This window comes from Hippocampus bargibanti, linkage group LG22, assembly GCF_051943395.1.
Source record: "Hippocampus bargibanti isolate YZ-2025 linkage group LG22, ASM5194339v1, whole genome shotgun sequence".
Lineage (NCBI taxonomy): Eukaryota > Metazoa > Chordata > Actinopteri > Syngnathiformes > Syngnathidae > Hippocampus > Hippocampus bargibanti.
In genome coordinates this window covers 1838473-1853650 of record NC_142755.1, presented here as the reverse complement: position 1 = coordinate 1853650, position 15178 = coordinate 1838473, and the positions used below count along the sequence as shown (strand labels likewise).

At 39.5% G+C, this 15178-nt stretch overlaps 3 protein-coding genes across 4 annotated transcripts in view; 1 reads left to right on the top strand and 2 right to left on the bottom strand.

Moving 5' to 3' along the window:
- Positions 1-7363, bottom strand: part of ccdc146 (coiled-coil domain containing 146) — a 67318-nt gene extending 59955 nt beyond the window's left edge. For both annotated transcript variants that reach the window (XM_088988518.1, XM_088988520.1), the window contains exons 1-2: positions 7264-7363; positions 6713-6862 (exon numbers count right to left, since the gene is read on the bottom strand). The gene's annotated coding sequence lies outside the window, so the exon portion shown is untranslated. The remainder of the gene's footprint in view (positions 1-6712; positions 6863-7263) is intronic.
- On the top strand, positions 3904-8859 carry LOC148881554 (tetraspanin-8-like). Its single transcript, XM_088988525.1, has 9 exons — positions 3904-4641; positions 5715-5780; positions 6191-6304; positions 6397-6471; positions 6535-6633; positions 6716-6802; positions 7487-7546; positions 7621-7704; positions 7782-8859. Exons 1-9 carry the CDS (start codon positions 4381-4383, stop codon positions 7884-7886), a joined length of 951 nt encoding a protein of 316 aa, XP_088844651.1. The 5' UTR covers positions 3904-4380; the 3' UTR covers positions 7887-8859.
- A 147-nt stretch (positions 8860-9006) lies between these two features.
- On the bottom strand, positions 9007-13659 carry LOC148881553 (tetraspanin-8-like). The gene is made up of 9 exons (XM_088988526.1): positions 13462-13659; positions 13239-13304; positions 12122-12238; positions 11223-11297; positions 11042-11137; positions 10885-10974; positions 10181-10249; positions 9493-9576; positions 9007-9392 (listed from the first exon to the last, which is right to left on the bottom strand). Exons 1-9 carry the CDS (start codon positions 13519-13521, stop codon positions 9258-9260), a joined length of 792 nt encoding a protein of 263 aa, XP_088844652.1. The 5' UTR covers positions 13522-13659; the 3' UTR covers positions 9007-9257.
- Positions 13660-15178: the final 1519 nt, after the last annotated feature.

Below are 15178 nucleotides of genomic sequence, written 5' to 3'. Positions count from 1 at the left end.
TAAAGCAGAATACTGTTACTGTGCCGAATGAACTCCTTTCAGAGATCAAAGAGATGAGGTCAGAGATGATGCTGTTAAAAGAGCTGCGTGCAGAAGTGTCCCAGATCAAAGAGACTATTCAGAAACCAACAGCCACTTCTCAGCCCACCAGCGGAGGACCTGAACGCCTGCCTGACCACTACCCTGAACAGGTCGCCTTCACTCCACCTTCACAATATCAGGTAGATCCACCAGCCAGGCACTACTACACCCAGCACTCCCCATCAGCTCTTCAGCAGTACCACCCAGCACCAGGGCCCAGGCCGATGAGGGGGGCAGCACAGTTCCAGCAGCGGTTCGCCCCTCCGCAGTACTACATGCCCCGTCGCCCTCAGCCCAGGTGTTATTCTTGTATTCAGACAGGTGAAGAATATTGTCAGCACTGTTTTAAATGTGGAAGTAGTGAACATTTCAGAGCAGGCTGCAAAGCACAGAACTCAGCTAGGAACCATGCTTTAAACTAGAAAGGGTTACTCCAGTGGGACATGGTGTGACCACAGAGACAGATAGGTCCCAGTGTTACAGTGGTGCTATGAAAATGGAATGTAAGCCCCACACACGTGGCCCCGTTCAGAAGAGACATAAGCAGTCATTTGTCGAGCGTACAGATAAGAACCAGTGTGGCAAATTACCTTCGGTCAGGGAGTTAGTGGGAAAGAAATGTCTTATTCGGTGCTTTTTGGGTAACAAAAAGGTTGAAGCACTCTGGGACTCGGGGTCCCAGGTGTGTGCTGTAGATGAGTTATGGAAACAAACAAACTTACCTGACGTGTCATTGAAAAATGTGAATGAACTTATTGACCCTGATAACACTCTCAATATTGTGGCAGCTAATGGAACGGATATGCCTTATGTAGGATGGCTTGAGATATCATTTAAACTTGGTGCTAATGATCCAGGGCTACTTGTACCAGTATTAGTACTAAAAGGTGACCAGCAACAGTGTCCTATCATAGGGTTTAATGTCATTGAGCGTCTTGTGTTAGATAGCCTCTCTAATGAGTCACAAACAGGGGATACAGAAAAGCTCTTGAAATCGGTTAGACTAGCTTTTCCCCACCTTAAGCGCAATAAAGCTGCCACTTTCATAAAAGCAGTTAGTCTGGGACAAGCACATGAGTACCGTGTAAAAACAACAAATGAGAGATTCACTATAGCCAGGCATAGCTCACTTATTATTCCATGCAAAGTACAGGCTAAGCCCTTTAAGGAAGATGTTACATTGGTTTTTGAGCCAAGTGAAAACCCACAGTGGCCAGATGGCCTCGAGCTTTGTGACTCGTTGGTCTCAGTTAAGGCAGGTTCCATCCCTAGGATAGTTGTTAGTGTCCAGAACCCTACTAATCATGATATTAGGTTTCCAGTAAAGGCTATTATTGGTACAGTGCAGTCGGTAGGGTCTGTCTACCCACTTAACATATTTAAAAGGGACCTTCCTTCAGTGGTTGTCAATGAGGTCCATGTCCAGAATACCACCACCGCTCTCAGTGAGCAGTGGGACCCCCCAATTGACCTTTCTCATTTGGACGAAGATAAAAGAAAGACCGTTCAGCAGATGTTGAGAGAGGAATCGGCATCATTTTCAAAATCGGACGACGACATAGGGTGTGTGGAAAACCTACAAATGGACATTTTGTTGAAAGACACTGAGCCTGTTTCAAAGACATATATGTCTGTCCCAAAGCCAATGTACAGAGAGGTGAAAGACTATTTACAGGACTTGATAGCGCAGGGGTGGGTGGAAAAGTCCACTTCCTCCTACTCATCCCCTGTCGTCTGTGTCAGGAAAAAAGATGGTACACTGCGCTTATGTATTGATTACAGAGAGCTGAACCGGAAAACACACCCTGACCGGCACCCCATCCCACGGGTACAGGACGTGGTGGATAGCCTTGGGGGTAACACCATCTTCTCGCTGCTGGACCAAGGCAAAGCATACCACCAGGGGTTCATGTCCAAAGGGAGCCGACACCTGACTGCCTTCGTGACCCCTTGGGGCCTTTATGAATGGATTCGAATTCCGTTTGGACTCATGAATGCACCAGCAGCGTTCCAGCGGTGTATGGAACAATGTCTGGAGGGGTTACGGGACGAAATATGTGTCCCCTATCTTGATGACATTCTTGTTTTCAGCGGGACATTTGACAACCACGTTGAGGACGTCAGACGAGTGTTGCGACGTCTCAGGGAAAATGGAATAAAACTCAAAGCCCGAAAGTGTGACCTCTTTAAGCCGGAAGTGAGGTACCTCGGCAGGATTGTCTCTGCTGAGGGGAGCAGAATGGACCCGGCAGATACAGCAGCAGTGCGTGCCCTGAAAAACAAGCAGCCAGGCACTGTCGGTGAGCTTCGAGCCATTTTGGGACTATTAAGCTATTATAGGCAATACATCAAAGATTTCTCTTGTATCGCTAGTCCCTTGTATGCTTTGCTTAAAGCCCCTCTGAATGTTGAGACTCAGCAGCATCAAAGACAAAAATGGAAAGTGAGACATAACAGTGTGTCTTCCAACACACGTATTGAGTGGAGTGATGAGCATCAGTCAGTGTTAGAGCAGCTAATAGACTGTTTAGTTCAACCACCAGTTTTAGGTTTTCCTGACTTCGCGCATCCTTTCATTTTGCATACAGATGCCTCTAACCGGGGTTTAGGTGCTGTGTTGTACCAAAGACAAAATGGCAAACTTCGCGTGATAGCCTATGGCTCTCGGACATTAACTGCAGCTGAGAAGAATTATAATTTACACTCGGGCAAGTTGGAATTTTTGGCGCTTAAGTGGGCGATCACAGACAAGTTTCGTGATTATTTGTACTATGCACCATTCTTCACTGTGTATAGTGACAATAATCCACTCACGTATGTACTGTCGACTGCTAAGTTAAATGCAACTGGGTGCAGGTGGGTCGCAGAACTTTCTGATTTTAATTTTACTGTTAAATATCGTCCCGGTAAGGAAAATGTTGATGCAGACAGTTTATCTAGGATGCCCCTTGATATGGTAACATATATGGAAGGATGTACAAAAGAAATGTCATATGATGCTGTGAGTGCTGCCGTACAAGCGGTTGACCAACAGAACGAGTCTAGTGCAGCTTGGTCTATGGGAATCTCAGCTATGTGTGCCGAGGTGTCACTAAACACACCGATAGCCCCATTGACTGTTGGACAGATCAAGCTAGATCAAGAGACTGACCCCATTATAGGACATATTATTAGATACAAACTGGCGGAGACGAAACCGCTAGGTACTGAACTAAGAAAGCATTGTCCTCAAGTTGTTTGTCTTGTGAGGGAATGGGACAAGCTACACTTTAATGACAGAGGTGTTTTGTACAGAAAAACGGCAAACAGAACCCAACTACTGCTTCCTGAAAAACACAAGGTGACAGTGTTAAAAGAGCTGCATGATGAAATGGGCCACCATGGTGTAGAAAGGACTCTTTCCCTTGTAAGGGATCGTTTTTACTGGCCCTTTATGCAAAAAGAAATAGAGGACTATGTACTGAGAGAGTGTGTGTGCCTAAAACACAAAAAGCCCAACCGTGAGACCAGAGCCCCTCTTACTAATATTGTGACTACTCAGCCTTTTGAACTTGTCTCCGTTGACTTTTTGCATCTTGACAAATGTAAGGGTGGTTATGAATACGTGCTTGTGCTAGTAGACCATTTTACACGTTTCGCTCAAGTTTATGCTACAACGTCCAAAGCTGGCAAAACAGCGGCAGACAAAATCTTTAATGACTATGCTTTAAAGTTTGGGTTCCCCCTTCGAATTCACCATGATCAGGGTGGTGAATTTGAAAATCAACTTTTTGCTCAACTGAAGGAATATTGTGGGGTTGCGGGTTCAAGGACAACCAGCTAGTGGATAGCTACCTAGATAGATAGCCAGATGTTCCACATAGCTAAGAGATAGCTAGCTACACACCTATCCAGATAGCCTGACAGCTACTGAATAGCTAGCTCGATAGTCAGCCATCCAGCCTGCTAACAGATAGCTAATAGTTAGCTAATAAATAACAAATAGATAGCCAGGTAGCTAGCGAGATAGATAGCTCAAACATAAAAACAATGTGAAGCTTTTTTTATATGCATGACAAATATAAAATCTCAATACCAATTTAAAAGAAAAAAAACTACAACTAATAAATCACACGGTTAATTTTAAAACGATACAATGGATACACAAAAACTATTAGCGAGCATAAAGATAGAAACAATCATCCATTTTTGACGACCAAGTCCAATAATTACAGGCACTCTTTTTCAAAACTGAGATTTCAAAGAGAAAAAAACACCGGAGCCCCTCTCGGTTACGTCACGCGGTCCATTCCACCGCGGATGCAGCAACATCCAGCGCATCGCCGTGACGTCCATGCACCCCCCCCCCCTCCCGAATCCCACGCACGCGCTCGGATGCCGTTCCGTCCGAAACATCACCAACACGCATCTTTGCCCGTTCTCCTTCTCCCGTGTGCTTTCGGGGCGTTGTCGAAACTGTGGGTGTGCGGCGGGGGCGACATGCAGCGGAACGCGGTGGTCGTGGTGGCGGATAAAACCAGCCTGAAGAGGCCGTTCATTTTCGCCTGCGGCGTCAACACGGTAGGTAGGCGTAAAAACCAGGGATGAATTTATGTAACTTGGGCCAAAAGTGTCGCTTTGGGTACAGCTACTGTCATTATTTGATATTGGGGGGGGGGGGGGGGTTAACATTTGCGGGCTGGACTCGAATAGAAATGACGGGTGACGTCACGTGGAGGCCATCCATCAGAATGCACATTTTTTAAAGGTGCTACCACGAAGGCTAAAACAACTACATTGAAGCGATTTTTTGGGGGGTAAATTGTTTCTTTCAAAATGAGAAATTATTTTAAATTTATCGGTTAATTTGCATAGTGCATAAGCGAATAAAACCACAACCGGAATGTGCATAAAAGTTAAATGCAACTCAGCTCTAATGCAGTAACTACATTAACCACTAGAGGGTGCCCGCACTTAAAGAATCACAGATGTTTATATATATTAAATGTACATGTACGTATATCTATTTTTAAAATAGTTTTTTAATTTTATATATATGCATATATATGAATAATATTCTATATTATTTATTATTAATTACTATATATGAATTATATGTATCATTACATTATGTACATTATATGAATGTATTTGTTATAGATGTATTTTTAATTTATTAATATTTATAAATATATATTTTACTTTATATATATATATATATATATATATATTTGTAAACATTTTTATATATTTTAAAAATATTTATATATTATAAATATACATATTTTTTGCAAAATGGCGTCATAAAAATGTAATTTTTTATAACGTTTTAATTTTGTATCAATATTTATAAATATATATTTTAATTTACATATGTATCAATATTTTTTTAATATTTTTTTGTTTGTTAGGTTTTTTTTTGCAAAATGGCATCCTAAAAATGTATTTTATATCGAGTTTTGTTTATTAATATTTATAAATGTATATTTTAATTTATACATATATCAATATTTTCAACATTTTTCTTTATTTTTTGTTTTGTTTTGCAAAATGCCATCATAAAACAAGCATGCAATGGTCTTTTAAATAATAAGCATTGAGAACCAATGAGATTTCGCTTCATTCTGATAGTATTCCTTGTTACCTCCCCCAAGGCTCTGTGTTCCTTCATGCTGACCATGACGGCGGTGGGCCACCGAGACCTCTTGCAAGCGGGCCAGGTGGGACCCCCCCCCCCCCTTAAGTGTTTTATGGTTGGAAGGGCGGAGCGTCTCTCGTCCACTGGCGTGTCCTTGAGCGAGGCAGGGAATGATCATGGCGTCACGTAGGCGCGACCATCAACTTTCACCTCGACCATTTAATGACCTCGCCATGACCAAGTGAATACTCTGAACTAATTCCGAGCGAATGACGGAAGCCATTATGGATTCTATATATTTTGTATTGATATAAGACGCTTCAATAAGGCTCATTTATTACTACTACTATAAAATCCAGTTCAGCCAAACAATGCTTGCTATGTTAAATTGAAAGGATAACATTTTTTTTAATATTATCTTAAGATAAAGTGTCATTTTTGATTTTTTCGAGTGCTTCTATAAATCTCTAAATGTATTATTTATCTACCCAGCTGGTGTCAAACGCGTCTGTGGTGATTTTGTACATCTTGGAGATAACTTGCCTGCTGCTATCCGTACTTGGCGTGTTCGGAGCATGCACGGGAAGGAGGTGGTGTTTGATTCTGGTAATTGGATTATTTACTTTACATATTACAAATGTGGGCTATCAATGAGCATTATTTTTTACATTTTTAATTTTCCAACTGACTGTGTGCAGTTTGCAGCCGGGATGGCAGCAGCCAGTCAAACAATCATTGTGAAAACAGCGCTAAGCTACCAAGACATTTATGAGGTAGGTGACGTACACAATTGCGCATTTTATTATACAATCTGATTAAAAAGGCTCTCTGTTTAGACGGGGGTAGCAAGAGAAGAGTCCAAGTTACTCTCCATGATGCCTTTGAGTGCCACCAGCAAAGTCAACAGAACTTTGCTTCACAGTATTCAAGCGCATGTAAGCGTACGCCGTTCGTCATCGACACAGCATAGTCATATTTTGACAATTCAAGGGTGTGTATTGTGTGTGTGCTTACCAGTTTAAATGCTGCGGTCTCATTGAAGGCTACAAAGATTGGGGTACAGCCATGCCTGTTTCTTGTCATTGTCAGTCGCCGGGGAAATGTGTGAGTATCTCTTTAAGAGACGCACAGTGCACTAATGTATATACTGTACGACATGCAGGCCTGCAAATTGAAATAACATTTAAATTGAGGTGCATTTTCTCAGTTGCATGCTCAGCTGGAATATAAACTGATTAAATATTAGGAATGACATGACTATATTTTTCATAATTCTGAATATTTAACGTGGTTCAAAATGACGACTATTTACCCCATTTAAAAAAGAGAAAATGTCGAAATGTGACAATGAAACAGCATAATTAGCACTTCGAAATTAAGAAATACATAAATGAAAGCTCACAAATTTAAAAAATAGTTTAGTTACGAAAAAATATGACGTATTGAAGTAAATTGAACGTTTTAAAAACGTGAATAATCCGTTCAGTTCCCATTTAAAACTCAATTCATCAACATAAATCGCATTCAAAAATGTACAAAAGTCACAAATAACACATATTTATCACCTGTGCGTGGAAATTCTCAATTCCTAGTAAAAAAAGAAACATTTTAAAAGAAACTATTCGGAGCTCAAAAGTCAAACAAATGTAACAAACATTTTCGCTTCCTGGTTAACTTCTTCGTTAGTGTCTGTGGAAGTTCATTAAGCGCTTGGGCTTGATTACACAGCGACCTCTTGTGGCTGTCTGGAAGTACTGCTATTCATGATCATTATTTTTCCTTCATTAGATACGACTGCGAGGCAGCGCCACTTTGGGGGCTCCAAAGAACCAATACGTTTATCAAGAGGTGAAAATAATATTTCGCCCCCACATTTATGTATTGATTTAGATTTTATTTTTATTACTGTGTTCAATTCATAGGCGTGCCTACCAATCTATGTGTCGGCATTGAAGCGAGCATTCTCATTGGCCATGGGAATTAAATTTGGAAGTGGAGTATTCTGGGTAGGTCCTCCCCTCACCCCCACCCCCTATCACGTTGCATCACCATTCAAGAATTAATTTCCAATACTTTTTTTCAGGCGGTTCTCCTGGTGATGAGTTTAAAGCTGACGGTGCAAATGAAGCGCAAACAGGAATTCATGGCCCTGCTCCACTCCAACCGCTACGTCCCCGGTGCCTTCTAGTCATAAGGGAGCGAACTTTTTTTTTAATTTGCACATTTAAAAACACAATATGCTGCATACCATTAATAACCAGACCATCACTTAAAATGCACGTAGACCTGACGCATAACCCACATGCATTTTGACTATAAACGATGGTCGTATTTCCACATGTATCATGTACAATTATGATCTGTATGATTAACTTATCAGCATATTATCCCAGCATGCACTGGGGGAATGACATTTCAACATACCCAGACAGGCAGGTATGAATATGTTGTCGAAATGTATGTAACCGACACCTTACGTATGTAGCAGCGTTTGCAATGTTATGACAGCTACAGGTTTGAATGGCGATACAGAAGTACTGTACACTGAAATGAATGTTAAACGCACATTGTGCACACACTCAGTTTGTCGAAAAGCACATTCATTGAGTCGTAAAGTTTGATTTTGCAAACGCTTATTATTTATGAAATCCATTTCGTTTGAGGTGTGTGCACTTAGAAGCCAACCATGTATATGCTAGATGCATTTTTATTTTCGAGAGATGTTTGGGTTCCCTCTCCCCGGAAGTGCGTCAGACCAACACCGGTTATGTCATCTACTCGATTGTAAATAATGGAAAGCAAATAAATTCATAACAACCTTTCTAAAATATATATTACATGATGAAACCAAATCAATTGGTGCTTAAATAAACAGTTTAAAGAAACTTTTCAAAGCTCCAAAGTCAACCACAAGCAACGAAGGTTCTCACTTCCTGTTTGACTTCTTCTATGGTGACCGTGGAGGAACATTGCTTACTGGGGTCTGATTTGACAGCGCCCTCTATTGCACCCTTGAAGCACTGCCTATCATTTCCGGTTTTTATTAGACAAGATTAATCGAAAATAGTGGAAATATTTAATAATTATTCATTTTTTAAAGACACACATTCATACTTATATGGTAAAATATTGATAATACTCACATAATGTATGTTCTTTCCCAAAATGTACTCATTTTGTAAATTATGATAGATGAAAAACATTACAGTATCTCAACCCAGAAAAAAATCACATCTTAATTACAAACAAAACAAAAAATATGTAAATTATAATAATACTAATAGTGGAGCTTGAATTCACCTAAGTGCCTCAATAAAATCCCGATCATTTTATTGCACAAGTCAATTTGAAAAAATAACGACAGTAAACAACCTAAACATCACAGTGAAAACATGACGGAATTCCTTGTACGCAAAAAAAACAGTGGCGAAATCCCCTACTTACACCCAATTGCACACAACCCATTCACGAATCAAAGTACGCCTAATTTGCTGACGTTAAGCTCCGATTCCTCAGAATGGACGTGAATCATTCCTGCCACACAGATACTTCCTGACGATCAGGTGAGCTCAGCCGGTTCGGCCAGGACGGCATAGTTGCCCGTTTTAGCCTCTCGACTGTACGCCACCACCACCGTGTCCTTTTTTTCTTTCAGTTGACACAAAATGGTGATGCTCAGCAAGCAGGATAACACCTGAGGGTGAGGGAGGACGGAAAATAAGACAAAAACGCAGAGGTTTCAAAGTCGACGGTCGCTAGCTTGATAGCATTGACGACATCCGGCGGAATCGTACCCAAAGTGAAGTCAGGCCCATTGACACGCCCACCACGGTGTTAATGGCGGTGTTTAAATGCGAAATCAGTTTCGGAAGACATGGCTGCAAAAAAATAACACACGTTACGATACGATACGTACTACGTACAGTGACACCCTGGCTTACAAACTTAATTGGGTCCCAGAAAGGGTGTGTCAGGCAAAAAGTGTGTATTCCAAACATTAATTTCCCATAGGAAACCATTAAAATGAGAATAATCCGTTCCCAGGTCCCCATAAAACATCATTTTCAACTAAATAACTGTTAAAACTACACAAAATATACCTTATTTTTGTATAATAAATGTGCTATGGTATTGTAATTAAAGAAATAAACTGTACTATATAATAAAGTCGTTTTATTTATATGCAAGCAGACAAACTAGAAACTTCATTAATAGCTGGTTCGCTTGCTTGTCTTTTCATTCCAAATTGAACTGATGGCTTGTGCGGGTTATTTGTGGAGCCTGATTGATGGGATACTTTAACCTTGCAGTTGAATGTCACTGATTTCTATCCATTTTCTCACTCTCTCCCTCTGTTAGTCTGCCGATCTATTTTCATGTGCAGCTCTGTGTTATATATATATATATATATATATATATATATATATATATATATATATATATATATATATATATATATCAATAAAATCATTAAAATCATACTTCTTTATAAATCATGACTGGCGTGCCCTCCGTGAGCTGAAACAAGCTGCTGTTCCTGGGGGCGGCCACCTGTAAATGACAACAACTCCGAATAATAACAATCATAATAATAATACATTTCATTTAAAAGCGCCTTTCAAACCTCTCAAGGATCACTTTTCAGTCACTGATAAGTTTTCTATTTGTGAGCAGCGGCAACCACACACGGCAATGTTCACTCAACCCAGATAGAAAGCTAGCTAGCTATCTAGCTATTAGAGAGCTAACAGATAGCTAGATAGATAACCAGCCAGCTAGATAGCTAACAGATAACTAGCTAGATAACCTGCCTGCCAGCTAACAGAAAGCAAATAGCTAGCCAGCTAGATAGCCGACCAGATAGCTGGATAGCGAGCTAGTTAATTTCGTGTGTTCAATCACCCTGCCATGCGTCATCAAAAAGACTAATTGCGAACGAAAGAGTTTGAACACCGAACTAGCTCAACAAAAGATGTTCACTAAGCTAAAGGCAGATTCTTCGCAGAAGATAAAGAATACATACCGTTGTTCGTTAGAGCGTTGATGTATTCAAATATCAGTTTTTTCAAAGAACTAGCGCGGCGTGGGCGCTAGCTTTAGCGTTGATGGCATTTTGTAGCGCATGCTAGCATACGAGTGAAATTGAATGGGTTTTTAATAGCACATAAGTTATTCGGACGACTTACGCAGTCTTCCGTGGCGCCGTTGCATAAGCACGACTCGGAGATGTTGTAGCCCCAGTCCTCGTAACCGCGTTGCACTCCGCAGCAGAACAACTAGGAAGTAAAAATGACGATAAGGAAGTCCTCCATTTTGTATTTGACGCTAGATGATGTCACCCACTTCGATTTGGGTTTCCGTCAGGATTTTCACATCCAGCTCGCTGGTGCTGTTGATCGGTTGCAGGCTCAGGTAGAATTTGGACATGAGCTTAATGATCTACAAAAGGGAGAAACAAGATGGACGGTCGGTTTGCGGCGTCGTTTCGTCAGAACGGGCGAGGAAAGCAAAGTAAAGGCGTTACCACCGGTCGCATGATCAGCACGTGGACGGTCATGTAAAGGACAAACAGGATGCACAGGATAATTCCAACTGTGAACTGAGAAATGACAGACAAGGACAAACCGTCGGTGGATAGAAAAAGTCTACACACCCCTGTCCAAATGCCTTTTTTGTGATATTTAAAAAAGTAGACCATCATAAATCATTCTGGGTGTTAGTGATCAACAACTCCATTTAAATAAAAATCTGTTGAAAATGCCTCTCAATCACACCAAATTACTTTATGATGCTCTAGTAGGCTTTTCCTGGCATTCTATTTTCACATTGCAGCAGAAACCCGAATGTAAGGGAACTAACTGTTCATAATTCGGTTCAGAAACAATGTTCTGGATTCAATTCGATGTCATATTCCGTGTTACCACCAGAGGGTGCTAATGTATCACTTTTGTATCTACTGTACATACAGTGATTCCCCCACTTCACGGTCCACTTATAATAATAATAATAATAATAATAATAATAATAACAATAATAATTGTTTGCAGGTGAGCAGTGGCTTATAGCGAGTTCATTGCAATTATATACTATTTAAAAATCATTTTAAATGTATATATGAAAAAGTATTTTGGCATACAAGGACATGAATAACAAATTATAAGATCCAATTTAGGTTTTCAAATGCTATCTAGCTTGCTACGTAGCTGGCTATCTATTTGCTATCTATTAGCTATCTGGATGGCTAGCTAGCTATCTATTAGCTGACTAGCTTTCTATCTATTTGAGCGCTTATAAATGAAATGTACTATTATTATTAACCTACTTCGTGGTTTTTCACCTATCACGGGAAGGTTTCAAGTCCCCATTAGCAGTGAGAAATGGGGGATTCCTGTATTATGTGTGTGTGTGTGTATATTTACTCACCAGAATGAGCGCCCATCTCTTCTCTTTGCACACACCGTACAAGCCGATGATGGGGAGAACCAACATGGTGATGGAGAGAGCGTACATGGCATTGATGCCCACAATCATTTCCTCCACCTATGGATTTTGTCAACGTAGCTAACGTGAGGATTTAATCGGAATTGGGGGAAAAAAAATAGAAATAAATATAAAAATAAAACAATAAAAATAAATACATTTGTCATAGTCATGATTAGGAAACATACTTTAGTGATGAATTCAACAAACAGTGGGCACTTTGACTCTTGGGTATTTTGGCGTATTGTCTGGCTACGTGTGTTGCCGCACCATTGGATTTATAATACTGTATCTTGATTGTGGCCAACAGCAATGCTATTCTGTGAATTTTTAGCATGAAGCTAACAGCACTTTTTGGACCATTTGTTTGTCACAACTTACTATATATAAGTCAATGTGCCACTGTTAAAAAAAACTGAAATAAGCTTTAAATGACAACCAAATAGCGTGCTATATGATGCATTACATTCCCAAAGAAATAATAATAATAATAAATTTCATTTCTAAGCGCCTTTCAAAACTCTCAAATGATAAGTTTTTCTGTGGGTGAGCAGCGGCAGCAACACGCGCCAGCGTTCACTCAACCCGCAAGTAACTCAAATAGATAGAAAGCTAGCTAGCTAGCTAGCCGATCGATAGCCAACAGCCCATTGCATTTTCTGTGTAGCTCTATTTATAATTGTATTTTATTTATTGTATTCTATTTGTAATTGTATTTTATTGATTATAGTATTTAGGCTTGTCTGTGACTGTAAAGTGTCCTTGAGAGCTTTGAAAGGCGCTTAAAATAAAATGTATCATTATTATTGTTGTTGTTATTATTAGTATGATTATTAGTCTGATTATTAGTGTGATTATTATTGTTATTACTACTATTATTATTATTATTATTATTATTGCTGTTATTATATTATTATTTTATTATTATTATTATAACAGATACCTAGCTAGATAGCCAGCCAGCTAGATAGCGAATAGCTAGCTAGCTCGATAGCTATATGACATAGACTCCACAAAAAAATAAACCATGATTGACAGTTTGTCAGATAGGAGGCGTTACCTTTTCATCCGCATGGTACTGCCCGTGGCTAAATAGCGTCAAGGCTAGCACGAGTGCCCCTATGATCTGCGACAATAAAAAAAAGACATAAAAATAGATGATAATACACTTTTTAGGGGAGCTTGTAGAGTGAAAAATCAGTTGCAAACAACGACATGCTGCAAAATGGAAACCGCGAGCGCATACATGTAAATATAAGACACACAAAAAAAACAACACTCACCGCCATCAGACTTGCCACAAGGAGAAAACTCCTTTTCAACCAGATGTTCACTTTCCCCATTTTTCAACGACAGCAAAAAGTAGAGTGTCTTCGAAACCTACCGACGTTTACAGAAGTGCAAAAAAAAAGAGCCCCTCCAAACCCCCCTGAAAAAAAAATAAAGGCCAAAACCGCACCCCCTCCTCCTGATGTGCGACTGTTGAGAGGAAACAGGGGCGGGATTACAACTGCATTGGGGACTTTTTTTTTTTGGTGGGGGGCGAAACCATTGGGGAAGAAAGACGAACAGATGTGGACATTGTTCTTTCATGCTGCTTTATTTTGTTCCTGATGTGAAAAGGGGGCGGAGGAGGGAGAGCGGCGGGTAGTAACTCCTTCCCAAAATGCATTCTTGGAGTAGTGGAAGTCCATAAAGTGAACACCCTGACATTTGAGAGCGTCCTCATTGCACAAAAGCATTTAAATTAAAACCTGATGATGGGGATTGTTTTTTTTCCCATCCGCTTCCAAACCAAAAAAAAAAGAAAAAAAAAAGGGGGGGGGGATTGCAGAGATCCACACTGTCAAGATAACTGTCGCGCTCCAGATAACACTGGAAATAATATTTACGGCTTGGAAATACACAAAAGGAATTCCATGAATCCAGTGCAGAATCCGCTCTTCATAACACCGCATTTTTGTTTTAAATAGCAACTTAAAAACATTTTTTTTACTATTTAAAAAAAATGGCTTTCTGTATATATAATATAAAAATATCTAAAATAAAAAATACAAATACAAATATAATGAAAAAAAAATATATATATATATATATATATATTTTTTTTTTTTTTTTTAAATCATCAGACTAAAAGAAAAATGAATACAGTCATATTTACGAATTAAGGTTAAGGTTAAGCAACTTGTCGAGTTTTTATTGTTATTTTTTTAAAGCGTCACTGCCATAGAATACATGGCATAGTGAAATTCAGACTGCACAATCACCATCAAAACTATGTTTCAGGAGATAAAATACGTTTCGGACCGAACAACTGAAAAAAATAGCTTTTACGACACTTTCAACAAGAGCCGTTCCAAATTTGTCATGTGAGCATTTTACTGTGAATTGAGGCTCCTTGTGAGTATTTTCATTTGATGTCATATTTTGGATGATGTAAACCGCTGCCAACGACAGGAAAGGAAAACATATTCCAAGGCTGCTTTACATGGAAATGAATGACGGAATCTTACGGGGCTCTTCCTTAAACATGATTGCGACGTTTGCCCAAAATCAAGTACAACGTGTTCCTGAGCTTCGGCAGACGAGAGTGGACTTTCGGGAGGTCACGCTGAGAGCAGAAAAACATCTGCGCAACACGTCACCTTGGTATTCCATTTACTCCTCCACATGTCACCTTTACATCAACATTTGGGGCCAGATTTCCACATGCTTGGCAAGCTAGCGCACACCCGCTTTTTTTCCGCTTCTCAATTCACCATGTATTCAGTTATGTATTTATATGGTTATTTATTTATGTATTTATGCATTTTGGTTTATGTATGTAGGTATTCATTGATGTATTGATGCATTTGTTTATTTACATATGAATTATTTATTTTTGTATGTTTATGTATTTTTGTATTTATGTACTTATTAATTTATTTATGCATTTATGCATCTATTTATGTGGTTATTTATTTTTGCATTTATACATTTATTTTTTGGGGTTATTTATCT

Coding starts and splice junctions, on each gene's coding strand:
- LOC148881554 (XM_088988525.1), top strand. CDS start 4,381: ATGCAGCAACATCCAGCGCATCGCCGTGACGTCCATGCACCCCCCCCC. Junction 7,547..7,620: donor ACCAATACGTTTATCAAGAG/GTGAAAATAATA, acceptor TTCAATTCATAG/GCGTGCCTACCAATCTATGT. Junction 7,705..7,781: donor TTGGAAGTGGAGTATTCTGG/GTAGGTCCTCCC, acceptor ACTTTTTTTCAG/GCGGTTCTCCTGGTGATGAG.
- LOC148881553 (XM_088988526.1), bottom strand. CDS start 13,521: ATGGGGAAAGTGAACATCTGGTTGAAAAGGAGTTTTCTCCTTGTGGCA. Junction 11,298..12,121: donor AGAGATGGGCGCTCATTCTG/GTGAGTAAATAT, acceptor GTCATTTCTCAG/TTCACAGTTGGAATTATCCT. Junction 10,975..11,041: donor TGACGGAAACCCAAATCGAA/GTGGGTGACATC, acceptor TTTACTTCCTAG/TTGTTCTGCTGCGGAGTGCA.